At 49.4% G+C, this 16,774-nt stretch overlaps 3 protein-coding genes across 3 annotated transcripts; 1 reads left to right on the forward strand and 2 right to left on the reverse strand.

Moving 5' to 3' along the window:
• Positions 1 to 2,808: 2,808 nt before the first annotated feature.
• LOC115080418 (persephin-like) lies at positions 2,809 to 3,135 on the forward strand (the record flags this gene model as incomplete). The annotated part of the gene is made up of 1 exon (XM_029584559.1): positions 2,809 to 3,135. A coding segment is annotated over one exon (327 nt), but the record flags the coding sequence as incomplete, so codon positions are not given.
• Positions 3,136 to 4,699: 1,564 nt separating this feature from the next.
• On the reverse strand, positions 4,700 to 8,334 carry LOC115080914 (alpha-ketoglutarate-dependent dioxygenase alkB homolog 7, mitochondrial-like). Its single transcript, XM_029585376.1, has 4 exons — positions 8,002 to 8,334; positions 5,851 to 6,024; positions 5,417 to 5,541; positions 4,700 to 5,152 (listed from the first exon to the last, which is right to left on the reverse strand). Exons 1-4 carry the CDS (start codon positions 8,227 to 8,229, stop codon positions 5,017 to 5,019), a joined length of 663 nt encoding a protein of 220 aa, XP_029441236.1. The 5' UTR covers positions 8,230 to 8,334; the 3' UTR covers positions 4,700 to 5,016.
• Positions 8,335 to 10,950: 2,616 nt separating this feature from the next.
• On the reverse strand, positions 10,951 to 15,960 carry LOC115080900 (afadin- and alpha-actinin-binding protein-like). Its single transcript, XM_029585361.1, has 9 exons — positions 15,703 to 15,960; positions 15,041 to 15,110; positions 14,730 to 14,889; positions 13,252 to 13,381; positions 12,821 to 12,936; positions 12,563 to 12,736; positions 12,095 to 12,197; positions 11,806 to 11,986; positions 10,951 to 11,501 (listed from the first exon to the last, which is right to left on the reverse strand). Exons 1-9 carry the CDS (start codon positions 15,767 to 15,769, stop codon positions 11,285 to 11,287), a joined length of 1,218 nt encoding a protein of 405 aa, XP_029441221.1. The 5' UTR covers positions 15,770 to 15,960; the 3' UTR covers positions 10,951 to 11,284.
• Positions 15,961 to 16,774: the final 814 nt, after the last annotated feature.

Genomic DNA, 16,774 nt, shown 5'->3' on the forward strand with positions numbered 1-16,774 from the left:
GGAACTCTATGCCCACTGAACTACGACTTGAACAGTCCCCAAAGGTCTTCAAAAAAAATCTCAAGACATGGTTATTTACTCAAGCCTACACATGATCCCCCCCTGCTCCTTCCCTCTTCATCCTACCCATCTTGCAAGCACAATGGACATTACCCTTCACGTTCTCCTCCTCCATGATGCAACATCTCTAAATACCCCGGCACGTCCAATCCTCTCTTCCTCCCCCCCCCCCCCCCCCCTTTCCCTCTACTTTAAGTTTTTGCCGTTTAAATTACTTAGCTATTCTCACTGTTAGTTATTTATGTATTAGCTCATAACTATTAACTTGTTCTATGTACAACGTTACTTCTTCCCTTAGTTATCTATATACTAGTTCATAATTATTACTACCTTGTTCTATGTACAACGTTACTTCTTCCCTTAGTTATCTATATACTAGTTCATAAATATTAACTTGTTCTATGTACAACGTTACTTCTTCCCTTAGTTATCTATATACTAGTTCATAATTATTACTACCTTGTTCTATGTACAACGTTACTTCTTCCCTTGGTTATCTATATACTAGTTCATAATTATTAACTTGTTATATGTACAACGTTACTTCTTCCCTTACTTATCTATATACTAGTTCATAATTATTAACTTGTTCTATGTACAACGTTACTTCTTCCCTTACTTATCTATATACTAGTTCATAATTATTAACTTGTTCTATGTACAACGTTACTTCTTCCCTTGGTTATCTATATACTAGTTCATAATTATTAACTTGTTCTATGTACAACGTTACTTCTTCCCTTAGTTATCTATATACTAGTTCATAATTATTACTACCTTGTTCTATGTACAACGTTACTTCTTCCCTTGGTTATCTATATACTAGTTCATAATTATTACTACCTTGTTCTATGTACAACGTTACTTCTTCCCTTGGTTATCTATATACTAGTTCATAATTATTAACTTGTTCTATGTACAACGTTACTTCTTCCCTTAGTTATCTATATACTAGTTCATAATTATTACTACCTTGTTCTATGTACAACGTTACTTCTTCCCTTGGTTTTCTATATACTAGTTCATAATTATTAACTTGTTATATGTACAACGTTACTTCTTCCCTTAGTTATCTATATACTAGTTCATAATTATTACTACCTTGTTCTATGTACAACGTTACTTCTTCCCTTAGTTATCTATATACTAGTTCATAACTATTAACTTGTTCTATGTACAACGTTACTTCTTCCCTTGGTTATCTATATACTAGTTCATAATTATTAACTTGTTCTATGTACAACGTTACTTCTTCCCTTAGTTATCTATATACTAGTTCATAATTATTAACTTGTTCTATGTACAACGTTACTTCTTCCCTTAGTTATCTATATACTAGTTCATAATTATTACTACCTTGTTCTATGTACGTTACTTCTTCCCTTAGTTATCTATATACTAGTTCATAATTATCAACTTGTTCCATGTACAACGTTACTTCTTCCCTTAGTTTTCTATATACTAGTTCATAATTATTACTACCTTGTTCTATGTACAACGTTACTTCTTCCCTTACTTATCTATATACTAGTTCATAACTATTAACTTGTTCTATGTACAACGTTACTTCTTCCCTTACCTATCTATATACTAGTCCATAATTACCACCTTGTTCTATGTACAACGTTACTTCTTCCCTTACTTATCTATATACTAGTCCATAATTATTACCACCTTGTTCTATGTACAACGCTCTGACGTTTTGTTTTGTTTTCCTGTAAACCGACGCGATATCCTAGGATGAACGGCGGTATATAAAAACCAATAAATAAATAAATAAAATAAATAACCAATGGCCAGGTCTTGTCTACTGCACACTAACCCTTCAGCCTTACTGAAAAGGAAGAAAAATAAAACGAAACTCAGCCAGGCACAGGTTTTGAAGTCGCAAGAGAACTGTGCAGGAAAACGTGACCCCAGATATATTTGCGATGATCCGATAGTCCTGGGGACTCGTCACATGGGGTCTCTGCCTAGCAGTCACCCAGGAGCATGCATTCTCGCTCCCAAATCTGTCACACAAGACCCCCACAGTGAAGAGCTGGGGACGGAAGGGATTATCAGTGTGAAGAAAATCACTACAGTATCTTTCTTAACTACAAAACGTATTTATTGTTTTCCATCTCAGAGAGATCTGTGGGCTGAGGTAGCCTGGGCGTTTAAGATGCCTCTTCCCTTTCTTCTGACGTCTGTCCTGAGCCGGCGCTGCCTCCAGACTCTCAGCAGCATGCACAACATGCCTGACCCCTTACCTCCCCACAGTGCAGCGGCCTACAGAGTCCAGACCCCACCGGCACTGGGCTTCTAGAGACGCAAATGTTCTCCTCACACAGCGCGGTACAGGGCTAGGCCCTTCTGCTGTCCACACCCTGTGCACGGGCTGAGCACAGCAGGAACTCACAAATGGGGAACCTTGTGCAACCCTCGCTCACTAATAACGCTGCATTTATACCATGCATTCCCTGCCTATCACCTTACTGCCACCTACGCACCCTAAATCTTGCAATTCTGTAACAGCTATTCAGCATTTCCCAGTTATCTTGCCCATGTGATTCCAGTGCAAACCATTTGCTGGTACTAAAAGTAAACTTTCCTCCTTCATCCATTTCAGATCTGCACTTCCAGGAAGGACCCCCCGACTTGCTGGTGGGACCAGGGACCGAGCATGCAAAAGCCACGTCATCCTTGGTGTGGAGGAACAGCAGCGGCACGGCCAGGAGCAGAAGGAGGAGGAGGCTGGCGCCCGGGACCCGGCCTCGGGAGAAGGCGGACGAGCGCGAGTGCCGGCTGAAGAGTCTGCAGCTGCGGGTCAAGGACCTGGGCCTGGGCTACGACTCCGAGGAGACCATCCTCTTTAAGTACTGCAGCGGCGGCTGCCCCAAGGCCCGCACCAACCACGACCTGACCCTCTCCCTGCTCCTGAAGAGCGACATCCCGGCTCTCATAGAGGAGAAGGTCTTCAGCGACCCCTGCTGCCGGCCTACGCATTACGAGGACGTGGCCTTCCTGGACGACAGCCACCAGTGGCACAAGGTGGAGAAGCTGTCTGCCTCCACCTGCAGCTGCGTGGGCTGATGCGGCTGCGGGAAGGAGCTTCTCTTCTGCGCACTGGACTGGCCGTGCTTGGAACTCAGGTACAGGTGTCAGCCAAACACCTGCCACACCTCAAACAGAATCAAACGCCTCCATTCACAAGCCGGGCTGCCTGGGGGTTTCCATGTGATGCTTTAGTGCGGACGTGGAAATTACTAGGGGGGGGGGGGGGACAGGGAACTCCAGGATAAGCACCAGCAGCAGTCAGGAGACGTCTGGATCTAGAAGTCCGTACATTTTGTTATCCAGGCCCGGAGCATTTCTAGTTACAAATCCCCTATCATGTGCTCTGAGCTTTAAACGCCAGTTGCGCTTTCGTCAGATCTAGGGCTCAGCTAACGTGCAAACAGAAAGGTTTTCTATTTTAAAGAGAGGGGAGCAGATAGGCGAGCTGAAACGTAAAAACAAGTATCATGTCAGCAATGATCCCTATAGGCGCAGCGCCCCCTACCCCGATGAGCTTACAGTCTCAGCAGCAGCGCATGCACAGCTGAAACGGAGACAGGCGTCAGGGTTCCTTGCACCAAAACGTCCACTGGGCAGAGCCTGGGGCTTAGTGTCCGAAATAGCGGTGAGCCTTCCCCCTCAGTCTGCCCTTATAAAAGAAGGAACAGCCCAATCGACAGGACCCGCACAGGTCAGAGGTGGCAGGGAGGCAGCCCGTCTGGTACCAGGAGCCGTGAGCTGTCTCCTGCGAGAGGCACTGAAGGTGCCTGCTGGACTGGACAGGACGATCTCCTCACACCGCGAGGATCGCTTCTCGCTAGAAATCGCTGTTTTTAAATTCTGATGTAATTCACCTTGTAAATGTTTCTTCTTTTCCGACTCCCGTCAGCTGTTTGTGCGGGGGGGGGGGGGGGGGGGGAGAAGATGTTTGCAAACACCGGGCTGGGAATGAAATTAAAAAAAAAAAAATAAGGCAGACTGGAAGGACCTTACGGTTCTACGGAAGAAGGGAGCCAAAATACAGCCCGGACTTCCAGCGTGGGGAAGGAGCGGACCCGTCACCCCCCCCCCCCCACCCCTCCTCTGGTTTGCTGGGGGCTCGTGGTTAGAGGAATCTCAGCAGCCCGCCCCTAACTGCGGGGTTTTTTGTATAATAGAAAGATATTTATGGATTTATAAATTATTTAATTTATTGCCTTGCTCTCTCTTGCCCGTTTCTCAGATTTTGCCGTCCTGCCTCCTAATTTATTTGGCTCTTATTGTACATAATAAGCGTTTTTTTTCCCCTTCCCGTACATGCCTAATCCTTACCGGGACGTGTGTTTCTGTGAACAATAAAAGCGCTATGGAACCTGCCGACGTCCGATCTGGTACAATGCTTTGGAGTCAGCCCCCCCCCCCCCCTGCAGCCGATACTGCCCCCCACGTATCAAGCACCTCAACGGAGGGAGGGGCACATTTTCCACTATTTCCTCTCCCTCCAAGCCAAAAACTCGTCAGATACAGAGGCTCTTTCACTTCCCGGCTGCACATCCACCAAGACGTGCCAGGGCTTGCAGGAAGATGCACAACCGGAAAGAATAGGAACGCGGAGTCCGGGCAGGCTGTGATGCCATTTATTGACCAAGGATGGGCAAAGATGTGTCACATGGGTCCCGGGTCTTCGTTCTGTCACCCTCCCTTTCACGGATGAGGAACTGGAAGCAAAGGTCCGTGCCGCCGGTTTGTGCCCCCATTCGCTGCCCCTTCGCCGCGTGGCCCTGCGTGTCCAGTCCGTGCTCCTCCCCTGCTTGCACGCCATTCTGGGAGAGACTTGAATATAAAGCGAGTCGCGTGCGGCCAGGAGCCGGCACAGCCTGTTGGGTTTTTTTTTGCTAACCCAGGCGGGGGCTGGGAAGAGGATCCAGGCAGCGATTCCTACGCTGGATGGGGAGAATCTGGCAGGTTACGGCAGATGACAGAAATCCGGCGGTCTCGGGCAACCTTCTGTCCATTAAAGAAGGATTCCTCGTCTCGCAAGAGCTCGTGAGTGAACTCATAGCGGGCTCTTCCTCTGTATAGAAAGAAGACTGCGTCAGTACTAGGGACTCCAGGGCACCCACAAGGGTGCAAGTCAAACCATAAACCTCTGTTCCTCTCAGAAAACGGAAAAAAACTCTCTCCTGTTTGCATTTCCCCTTTCCTCCGACCACCAGATTCTTGGTATACATTTCAGTAAGTTTTTCCAAAGTTGGTTGAGCCCGGGGGGAGAATATTTTGAACAGGGATGCTAAAAGGCCTGCAGGCAGGAAGCCCTGCTCCCGTTATAGGACCCTACCTGAGGATGTAGAGGCAACGTCGCTCCAGCAAGAGATCAGCCCAGTCGTCCTGGTTCTCCTGACTCACCAGTCGCATCACGCTGGAGGAGAGCAGGCACAGGCCGGCAATGGTGCTGCCACAGAACTGGCGGGGGAAGAAAAGAATCTAGTTCTGCCGAGCTGTGCATTTCCCCTTAGCAGATTCCCCCCAGCGTATCCCATGAGCGACCCAAGCAGAGAGAGGGATCCCAGAGCAGGGGTGAACGCCTCTTTTGAACCTCCCGCTTTGTAGACACTGCGCAGCAAGAAACAACCTGAGAGGTTTACTACACTGGAAAGGTGAATAATAGATATAACCAAGCATTTGGCAGAGTCACCATTAAAGATTTGGAAGACTAAAACGTGGACTCCTGCCACGGCCCTCAGAGCCCAGGGCAGTAATTGAGCCTCTTACCTTAACGCTATCAATATGAGCTTTAATGTAGCCACTCTTCTCCAGATCCAGGACGTGCACCAAAGAGAGCTGAGGTACTCCGGGAGGGAAAGCTGCATCTCGGACACGCTGCAGAATTTCCGAGCTCTCTTCTGTCCAGCGCAATTTCTCTGTTTCTCGGAAGCCATGGATTGCCTGAACAATCAAGAGAATCAAATTAGGACATAGGTAGGAGACCCTGCTCCCACCATCTCTCACTGCGTGACCTTGAGCAAGGAGTCACGCAGAGCTATGACACCTGCAGCCTTAGCTCCCAACCCCACTGCCCCCGCCATCTCTCATTGCGTCACCCTCAGTCTGGGGCCACTCAGAGCTGTCACACCTGCAGTCCCAGCTCCCATCTCTCACTGCTTCACCTTCAGCAAGGAGTCACTCAGAGCTGTCACACCTGCAGCCCCAGCTCCCAACCCCATTGCCTCCACCATCTCTCACTGCTTCACCTTCAGCCTGGGGTCACTCAGAGCTGTCACACCTGCAGCCCCAGCTCCCAACCCCATTGCCTCCACCATCTCTCACTACTTCACCTTCAGCCTGGGGCCACTCAGAGCTGTCACACCTGAGGTCCCAGCTCCCATCTCTCACTGCGTGACCTTGAGCAAGGAGTCACGCAGAGCTATGACACCTGCAGCCTTAGCTCCCAACCCCACTGCCCCCGCCATCTCTCATTGCGTCACCCTCAGTCTGGGGCCACTCAGAGCTGTCACACCTGCAGTCCCAGCTCCCATCTCTCACTGCTTCACCTTCAGCAAGGAGTCACTCAGAGCTGTCACACCTGCAGCCCCAGCTCCCAACCCCATTGCCTCCACCATCTCTCACTGCTTCACCTTCAGCCTGGGGTCACTCAGAGCTGTCACACCTGCAGCCCCAGCTCCCAACCCCATTGCCTCCACCATCTCTCACTACTTCACCTTCAGCCTGGGGCCACTCAGAGCTGTCACACCTGAGGTCCCAGCTCCCATCTCTCACTGCGTGACCTTCAGCCTGGGGCCACTCAGAGCTGTCACACCTGCAGCCCCAGCTCCCATCTCTCACTGCTTCACCTTCAGCAAGGAGTCACTCAGAGCTGTCACACCTGCAGCCCCAGCTCCCAACCCCATTGCCTCCACCATCTCTCACTACTTCACCTTCAGCCTGGGGCCACTCAGAGCTGTCACACCTGCAGCCCCAGCTCCCAACCCCATTGCCTCCACCATCTCTCACTACTTCACCTTCAGCCTGGGGCCACTCAGAGCTGTCACACCTGAGGTCCCAGCTCCCATCTCTCACTGCGTGACCTTCAGCCTGGGGCCACTCAGAGCTGTCACACCTGCAGTCCCAGCTCCCATCTCTCACTGCGTCACCTTCAGCAAGGAGTCACTCAGAGCTATGATACCTGCAGCCTTAGTTCCCAATCCCACTACTCCCACCATCTCTCACTGCCTGCCTCACCTTCAGCCTGGGGCCACTCAGAGCTGTCACACCTGCAGCCCCAGCTCCCAACCCCATTGCCTCCACCATCTCTCACTACTTCACCTTCAGCCAGGGGCCACTCAGAGCTGTCACACCTGCAGCCCCAGCTCCCAACCCCATTGCCTCCACCATCTCTCACTACTTCACCTTCAGCCAGGGGCCACTCAGAGCTGTCACACCTGCAGCCCCAGCTCCCATCTCTCACTGCGTCACCTTCAGCAAGGAGTCACTCAGAGCTATGATACCTTCAGCCTTAGTTCCCAATCCCACTACTCCCACCATCTCTCACTGCCTGCCTCACCTTCAGCCAGGGGCCACTCAGAGCTGTCACACCTGCGGTCCCAGCTCCCATCTCTCACTGCGTCACCTTCAGACTGGGATCAGAGCTGTGACACCTGCAGTCCCAGCTCCCAACCCCACTGCCCCCACCATCTCTCACTGCGTGACCTTCAGCCCGGGGTCACTCAGAGCTGTGACACCTGCAGTCCCAGCTCCCAACCCCACTGCCCCCACCATCTCTCACTGCATGACCTTCAGCCCGGGGTCACTCGGAGCTGTCACACCTGCAGTCCCAGCCCCCACCATCTCCCACCGCGTGACCTTCAGCCCGGGGCCACTCGGCGCGGCCGTGAACTCTCCGGGGCAGGCATCCCGCGCACTCACCCCGTCCCAATGCTCGCGCTGGTAGCGCTGGCGCCGCAGGTCAGGCTCCAGCTCCCGGCACAGCGCCGCCTCCTCCCGCCGGCTCAGAAAGTCCGGCCGCACCTGCACGTCCCCGGCCAGCCGCTGCAGAACGAGCGGGCCCGCCGCCGCCAGCCAGGAGCTCCCGCGCCGCAGGGCCCGGACGGCGGCGACGCGAAGGAAGCGCCTCACGGCCCGCGCCGGCCCCATCGGTTACCAGGGAAACGGCGCGGGGCAGGCCGGGACCGGCTGCACAACAAGAGCAACTTTATTGCGAGCACGAAGGACAGGCTGGGAACGCTCTGACGACAAGAACCACTTTAGTCAGCACGAGCCTTCAACAAGCACAACTTTATTCCGAGCACTAAGGACAGGCTGGGAACGCTCTGACGACAAGAACCACTTTAGGCAGCACCAGCCTTCAACAAGCACAACTTTATTCCGAGCACTAAGGACAGGCTGGGAACGCTCTGACGACAAGAACCACTTTAGTCAGCACGAGCCTTCAACAAGCACAACTTTATTCAGCACCAGCCTTCAACAAGAGCAACTTTATTCCGAGCACTAAGGACAGGCTGGGAACGCTCTGACGACAAGAACCACTTTAGTCAGCACGAGCCTTCAACAAGCACAACTTTATTCAGCACAAGCCTTCAACAAGAGCAACTTTATTCCGAGCACTAAGGACAGGCTGGGAACGCTCTGACGACAAGAACCACTTTAGTCAGCACGAGCCTTCAACAAGCACAACTTTATTCAGCACAAGCCTTCAACAAGAGCAACTTTATTCCGAGCACTAAGGACAGGCTGGGAACGCTCTGACGACAAGAACCACTTTAGTCAGCACCAGCCTTCAACAAGCACAACTTTATTCAGCGTGCAACAGGCTGCGAACACTCCAGCGACAGCCCCAGGAGTGCACGAGTCAGCTGCTGCTCTATTGCATCTGGATTTTTAAGGCACTTGACAAAGGCCCTTATGGAAGATTCATCAGTAAATTAAAGTCATGGGCTAGGAGGAAGTGTCCTATTGTGGACAGGAAAAACAGTAGGCCGAGGTGGTTATTTCTCGCAACAGAGAAAGGTAAATAGTGGCCTGCCCTAGGAATCTGGGCTGCGACTGGTGCTTTTAAATATTTGTAAATGATCTGGAAAAGGGAGGGAGGAGATCACATTAGCAGAAAACAAAGGTATTCAAAATTGTTAGATCATGAGCTGATTGTATAAAGTTGTTCTTGTAATTCCTCAGCGTGTAGAGGATGCTGGGCACCTCCCTTTCTAGAGTGACACAAACAGGTCTTGTTTTCAGGACATCCACAATGAATATGCATGAGACATAAGGGAGCAGTGCATGCAAATATACCTGCATGCATATTCGTTTTGGATGTCCTGAAAACAAGACCTGTTTGTGTCACTCTAGAAAGGGAGGTGCCCAGCATCCTCTACACTCTGCATAAAGTTGTTCTTGTAATTCCTCAAAATCACTCCAACATCGTAGTTGCCGACCCCTGGGCTAGGAAAACTGCATGTTTACTCAGAACACGCTCCATGGCAAAAGGAGAAAGCAGAGTAGCAGCTGTATTAATGCAAGGCAGACTCCATCTCAGTATCACGATCACTCAGGACCAGAATCCCTCAGGATCAGGGATAGCTGAATAGTCATGTTATCCCAGCACTTGGTTATTTTGTGGCTGATGTTCACTTCTTTTCCCTCCCTTATTCCTATATCATTTTTTATTTACCATATTCATCCATCTTCAGCTGTCCCTAGTGTATTCATGCATTTTATATAGCAAGGTTTGTTTGGACTTTAAAAAATATCCAACCATGGCCTTGTACAAACCCCAAAGCTCAAATGCAAACAAAAAAAAAAAAAAGCTAAAAATGATTGCACAATCAGTTTGTATTCTAGGTAATCAAGCTCTGCAACTGAGCCTGCATCTCAGTTCAGTTGCAGAATCAGCTATATCTGATGAATACTGGTGCCTGGTAGCCTAAGAAGCAGGTCTGTTTGTGGCCCCTGAAAAGCCAAGGTTGTGCCTCTGTTCAGCAGTACAGGCATGCTATGCTCCATGCAGATTCCAATACATTATGCTGTTTAGTACATATGACATTTAAAGAGCAAAACAGTGGGGCTCCCTTCCTGACAGTCAGTGTTATTACAGAGGGGTGCATAAGACCTGCCACAGCACCAGAGTAGCAATCATGTCCCAAATATATATCTATGTTCCACTGTAGCAGTGGTCACCTTCTGAGAAAGTTGGGTTAAGCTTCCTTATCCAGAGACACAGCCGCTCCAGGTACCCTTGCAATGAGGACAAGACATAATGCAATCAGAGTCTGCCTTAAGATATGAAATGATCCAAGGGTGTAGTCCTCTCCCTTCAGGACAATCATTCACACTCAGGCACTGGGAGAAAAGAAAGCTGGGAGCAGGCAGAAGAGCCAGGAGTGTGTCTCTACCCCACAGCGGGCAGACGCATATATCAAAACAGTCACTCACGCTACAGCAAGTACTGGTTTAGGACAGCAGCTTCCTGTCTGAGCTCTCTCCTCTCATAATCCCCCATACTTCTGCCTGTTTCCATGCCAGACACCACTTAAACAGTTCCATATGGGAACCTCGCTCCACATTTAGATGTGAAGGTATTTTGTTTTTTTGACCCAAATGCTATTTGGAAAAATTCCATCAGTCCCCCACCTCCCCCTTCCGCAGATGCTTCATTTTCAGAAGCCAGGTGCACAGTTGTGTGTGTGCTGCAAAATGGGGGAGGGAACTCTGAATCCAAATATCATGGTGATTACAGACCACTTCCCCAATGGGATGCTGAGAGCAAGGGTCAAGGCAGCAGGCAGCCATTAACCATTAACCTGTAGAAACCAGGCAAAGCCGCTCAACAAGCAGCACAGGAAACCCAAGCCAGACAGCAAAGAATGGATTCATGTCTTTATTATTCTTTCATACAACTAATAATATGAACACAGGTACAGCACAAAGGACCCAAGCAAAGCACTGGAGGATTTCTCACCCGTCATCACCTACATGTACAAGCAATGATCCAAGGACGGCGTGTGTCTTCCCTCGTCCAGTGCACACCCAGCATCCTCTCTCAGATCTCCCTTACCCATGCAGAATATTAATCCATAAAATGAGACAGAATGAAAGAAGAAAAAAAAAGTCTAGCAGGAGGTGCAGATAAACTAATGCGTGAAGCATGGAGAAGCTGATCCTGTCAGATCTATGAGAAGCATGGGAAGGGAGATGTTTAGAAGGAAGCATCCAGGAACTGGCTGAGGAGATTGCTGCGGAGTAGCAGGAAGTCCTCTGTCTGGGTCTGGCAGGCACTCTCTCGGCGGTTGAAACTGGCAGGGATTTGCGATCTCTCGCTGTGCAATGGGGACAGGTTCTCTCTCTCATCAAGGCACAATGGCATGCTCTGCTGCCCGCAGTCACACAAAAAGCTCTCTCCCACAGAAAAGGTCCTACAAGACAAAGTGAGAGGAAGGCACAGAGTCCGTGACTCTTCAGCATCCTGTCTGGAGGTTTCGCCCGCTTTTCTAGATAATGCTCACGGTGGCTTGCAGCAGCATTAGTAATTCAAGACAGCAAGCCCCTGCCCCAGAGGAGGGTCAGCAAGGTGTCAAGGAGCTAACCCGAGGACTCCTAAATTATCAAAGAGGTCTTCCCAAGGTTTGTGACCTTGCCTGAAACATTCTTAAACCAGATTTTCTAAAGAGAGACCGGCCTGTCTTAGCCACAGCAGGAAGGCCCTCTCCCTCCTCTCACCTGTTCTCCGGTGTGAGCTTCAACACACGATACAGCTCAGCGGTGCTGGGGGTCTCCACACGCTGTTTGCTCGCTGACACAGCTGGAGGTGTGCTCGCCCTCGCATTACCAGGCAGCAGGTAGGGGTTTTCACTCGGTCCGAGCCACATGGCAGCCTCAGTAAGGTTCCCGTGCTCCAGACCTGAGGTACGGGGGGCAGAATACAGATTAAGACCGAGTGCCCAGTGCTTGGAACTCGGCAGAGCCCAGGCAAGTCGAGAGATTGACCTCAAGAGCTGACACCACTCACCCAAGGCAGGCCAGGGGAAGGTGCTTCGCTGATCCAAGCTCGGCACCATGTTGAGGAACTGATGCTTCAGGAACAGGGCACGTTCCTCCTCAAGTTGCTTCCGCTGGCCATGAAAAAGCAGCAGCAGATTATTGCCATCAGGGCAGAGTCACCACACACCCAGCAAAAGTTCATAAAAAAAACAAAACAAAAACCACACACCACTAACGCACCCCTTTACTCAAAGCATTAAAACGAAGACAGAACGTACAGCCAGAGCAGGAAGGAATCTCAAACTCACACTTGAGTTCCTGCCCTGGCTACAGAGTAGAAGGACCTGTACTGGAGGAGCGACCCCCACTGTACAGAGAACAGTGCCAAAGGCCTTGATTAACAAGGGGACCTGGTCATTTGGGCAGTCATCCACCAGAGGCGCAAAACCTGTCCTTGCTGCAGGACCCCCATTCACGTCCTCTCATCCATCCAAACCTCATATCCCAGCCGAATTGCCGCTTCCGTGAAGTTCCATCGCTCCGCCTGGAGCGTCCTCTTCTGCTGCTCCAGCTTCCCTCTCTCCTCCTGCAGTCGCAGCTGCTCCTCCAGGAAGTAGGAGCCTCTCACCTGGGAGGGGAGCCGGCCGTTTTGGGCAGCCAGCAGCTGCTCCTGCAGAAAGCAGCATAGGAGTCACCCTCCACCCCAAAAACACGCACTCAGGCTTCAGGTACTCACCCGCCGCACGGCACTCACCTGCATGATCTGCTGCTGCATAACGATCAGATCCCGGCTCTCTGCAATCTCCCGCTTCAGCACTGAAATCTCTCTCTCGTGGTCTGTCGTCGGGATCACATCGTGCCTGTCTTCTCCTGCAGAGGGCATAAAAGACGTCAGCAGGTGGGAGGGGAAGGTGCTGAGAAATGCAACCCTCTCCATTCCCCTCATATCAAAGTCTCTGCTTCAGAAGGCAGTGGTTATGGCAGCGGCAGCAGCATCCACCAGATTTAAAAAGTAATTTGAAAGAGGAGTTTGGGAGGGAGAGCCGAGAGGGCTCGGTCCCATCACCACCTTTGCATTTTAATGAACACCGAACCCCCCCTTTGCTGTGTGCATTATAGAAGCCTTAGCCCACACTGTTTAGCTAGATGTGACTGCACGCCCGAGTCTACCATGGACCGGCCCACCTCGGCGCTCCAGCCTCTGCAGGTGCCTCTTCAGGCTGCGCCACTGCTCGCAGATACTGTGCGTCAGCTGCTCACTCGCAGATCCGTGCGACTGGCTCATGTCCCCTTCAGTCTCCTGGTGAAAGAAATCCTGCGAGGGAAAGCAGCTATCAACCCCCACCTCAAACCGACCATCTCAGCTTTATATTTACTTATTTTTATATAATCGAAGCTTCATAAGAACATAACTAATGTTAACCGATGAGAACATTCATTTAAAAATATTTGCATTTCCAAAATTAAATGGAGAAGTAAATACTAAGTTTCATAATAAAAACAAATAAAATAGTAAGATAAGCATAAAATTTAAACAGTTAAAGAAGCAGATCAGTAAGAGCAGAAATACAATTAACTAAATATTTATATTAAAGGGGGTATATAATTCTTAGGTTAAAACTCTTGGAAGGCTTGTTTGAAAAGCCATGTGTTTTAATACCCTTTTTAAATATTTTAATGTCCAATTTCATTCTTAGTTCCTATGGTAGAGAGTTCCACAGCTGGGGACAGGCAATGGAAATAGCCCTCACATTATTTAAATTAACAATTTTAGGACAAGGTACGGGTAACATCCCTGTACCTGCTGATCTTGTAATTTAACAACTTTTTTATACCGACATTCATGGGTACATCATATCGGTTTATATGGAACCAAGAGAAATACAGTGAAATGGAGGGGGGGAGGGGGGAAGGGAGTGGAAGGAACGGGGTAGAACAGGGTAAAGGCATAAGAAAAGTAACGGATACAACTAACAAGAGAAATATTTTATATTGTTATAACTTTCATTATATAAGAAACATGAGGTAGTTAGCATAGCAATAATCACATGGAAGATAACGAGATGACAAAATAAATTAGCTTGATAATAATGTGGGAGGATAAGGGAGAAGGTGGAATTCTTGATGGGATATGGAAACGTAAGTTTGAGGTTAACCATTCTATCTTTTCATTGTAGAGGGTTTTATGAATTAGCGCTAGAACTTCATGCTGAGCCCTGTATTTAACAGGCAACCAATGAAGGTCCTTTAATATTGGCGTAATAGGTTCATATCTTCTAGTTCCCGTCAATAGTCTAGCCGCTGCGTTCTGTAATAATTGTAGTGGCCTTGTAACATTCGCTGGTAGGCCCAAAAACATCTAATTACAGTAATTGATTTTGACAAAACAAGTGCTTGTAAAACTGTCGTAAAATCTTTTGGAAATAGGAGAGGCTTCAATCTTTTAAGAACATTTATACACAGCACATGGAATTACACCATCACTAACGCTGGGGCAACTAAATGGATTTAGTAAAATGCAGACTTTTGCAAATGCAGTTTTAGTGATTTGAGCAGTTTTTGCTTTACTAAAGCACAGGGACAGCAGCTGCCGCACAGGACCCCCCCAAGCAGTAAGCACAGACAAAATTATTGGGAAAACAAGTTACTGTGGCCACACTTACACTTAAGCTGTCCTCGCGCCGCAAGCTGAGCAAGTGCTGCATGTCCCTCTTCATCTGCTCCTGAAATCGCTTCAGCTCAAAGTTCTCTGCCACCAGCTCCTTATTGCTTTTCTCCAGATGCCTGATAATTGTTTGCAGTGATGCCACATCTTCCTCCTTCCTGAAGCAGAGAAGGGTACAGGGTGGTACAGAGGAGTATGGAGGACAGAGCATGGCTCTGCCCAAAGCAGCATGGAGCTGCAGGTAGTGGATACAGCCCCTTCCCTCCATCCCACTATTGGTCACATTATACGTAGAACTGGTCGTCTTACTTCACTTCCACTCTCCCCTTCCTCCTGGAAGCTCTCGTCACCTCTGCCTGCTTCAGGGCACCAGGAACCGCTACAGGAAGCAAAAACAAAGTTGAATACAGAATGCAAGATGAAGAGGGACAGCCTCTGCCTGCTATTCTTTCCCCATCTTATCCTGAGGAGCCAGGAACAGAGCAGGGGAGAGTTAGCTTGTACTATGAGGGATTTCCAGTGCATACTTTTCTGATATAAAGGCAGCAGGTCCCCAATTTCCAGCGTGCTCCCTGCCCTGATCTCCTTAGACCTGCAACCAAACCGCTTAAAGACTACAATTTTTATTTTGTAGTCTTTTTGGAGAGTCAAATAATACAAAGAACTGCAAGTTTGTCAATGGCAATGCCCCTACGCCTCCAGCATAAAGCTGGATGGAGCCCTAAAAATGCAACAGAGAATCTGGCGATTAACGTTAAGTGCTCCCATTAGCCCTAGATACCCAACCTAAGGATAAGCTCTCGGTAGGTGGGCGTTTACGGAGCTCTATGGGAAAACGCCCAAATCAGCTCAGCTGAGCAATGAGGCGCTGTCCGTGACCCAGGACTTCAGGTGCACGGCTCTACCGCTTGTGCCGAAATCCTCCTGTCCCGTGCACGGTTGCACCCAAACCCCCACCGAGCCCCCTGCACCTGCCCTCCGAGTCTTCTTGTCAGCTAAGAGCTTCAGCCGCTGGATTTCCAGCTCCCTGCGCTTCATGCTGCCGCTGGCCGGGGGGGGGTAGCTCGCGACGCTCTGCAGCTTCGGTGGCGCGAGCACGGACGCGCTCTTTTATTCCCTGCCCGCGCCCTCGCAGAGCTGGCGTCGCACCCCGTGACGTCAGACAACGACCCAGCCTCAGCGCCACGCTCGCGCCATTGAAATAAACCGCCGCAGCAGCCACGCCCCCCGACGGGTGGTCATTGATTGGCGAAAAGAAAGCACCGCCCCCATCCGGAACCCCGAGGTCTCAGCAAGTGAAAGGGCGGGGCCTGCGACGCGCAGCTGACCTGTAAAGTAAGCCCGGAAGTGGGCGGAGACAACGCAGACTTCCTCACCTGCCCCGGAAGCGGGCGGGGCAAGACATGTAACGAATAGCCCAGCCTCACGCCCGAGAGCAGAAACATAAGAACATGCCATGCTGGGTCAGACCAAGGGTCCATCAAGCCCAGCATTTATTTTATTTATTTATTTATTTAAGTTTTTTATATACCAACATTCAAGACAGTGGTCCCATCATGCTGGTTCACAAGAAACAGGGGTGAAACTTTACCATTTAACAAAAGTGCAAAAGAGCAGTTACATATAACAAGGACAACAATAATAATAGCATCCTGTGTCCAACAGAGGCCAATCCAGGCCATAAGAACCTGGCAATTACCCAAAAACTAAGAAGATCCCATGCTACTGATGCAATTAATGGCAGTGGCTATTTTCTAAGTCAACGTAATTAATAGCCATTAATGGACTTCTCCTCCAAGAACTTATCCAATCCTTTTTTAAACACAGCTATACTAACTGCACTAACCACATCCTCTGGCAACAAATTCCAGAGTTTGTGCGTTGAGTGAAAAAGAACTTTCTCCCATTAGTTTTAAATGTGCCCCATGCTAACTTCATGGAGTACCCCCTAGTCTTTCTATTATCCAAAAGAATAAATAACCAATTCACATCTACCCGTTCTAGACCTCTCATGATTTTAAACACCTCTATCATATCCCCCCC

Source organism: Rhinatrema bivittatum, chromosome 19, assembly GCF_901001135.1.
Source record: "Rhinatrema bivittatum chromosome 19, aRhiBiv1.1, whole genome shotgun sequence".
Classification (NCBI taxonomy): Eukaryota; Metazoa; Chordata; class Amphibia; order Gymnophiona; family Rhinatrematidae; genus Rhinatrema; species Rhinatrema bivittatum.

What these genes read in the sequence shown, in the direction of transcription:
- LOC115080914 (XM_029585376.1), bottom strand. Translation starts at nt 8,229, where the DNA reads ATGGGGCCGGCGCGGGCCGTGAGGCGCTTCCTTCGCGTCGCCGCCGTC. An exon ending in AGCGCGAGCATTGGGACGGG is followed by an intron (nt 6,025 to 8,001) that starts GTGAGTGCGCGG and finishes TTGATTGTTCAG; the next exon opens with GCAATCCATGGCTTCCGAGA. An exon ending in CGTTGCCTCTACATCCTCAG is followed by an intron (nt 5,153 to 5,416) that starts GTAGGGTCCTAT and finishes CTTTCTATACAG; the next exon opens with AGGAAGAGCCCGCTATGAGT.
- LOC115080900 (XM_029585361.1), bottom strand. Translation starts at nt 15,769, where the DNA reads ATGAAGCGCAGGGAGCTGGAAATCCAGCGGCTGAAGCTCTTAGCTGAC. An exon ending in GCAGAGGCTGGAGCGCCGAG is followed by an intron (nt 12,937 to 13,251) that starts GTGGGCCGGTCC and finishes TGCCCTCTGCAG; the next exon opens with GAGAAGACAGGCACGATGTG. An exon ending in TGCAGCAGCAGATCATGCAG is followed by an intron (nt 12,737 to 12,820) that starts GTGAGTGCCGTG and finishes TGCTTTCTGCAG; the next exon opens with GAGCAGCTGCTGGCTGCCCA.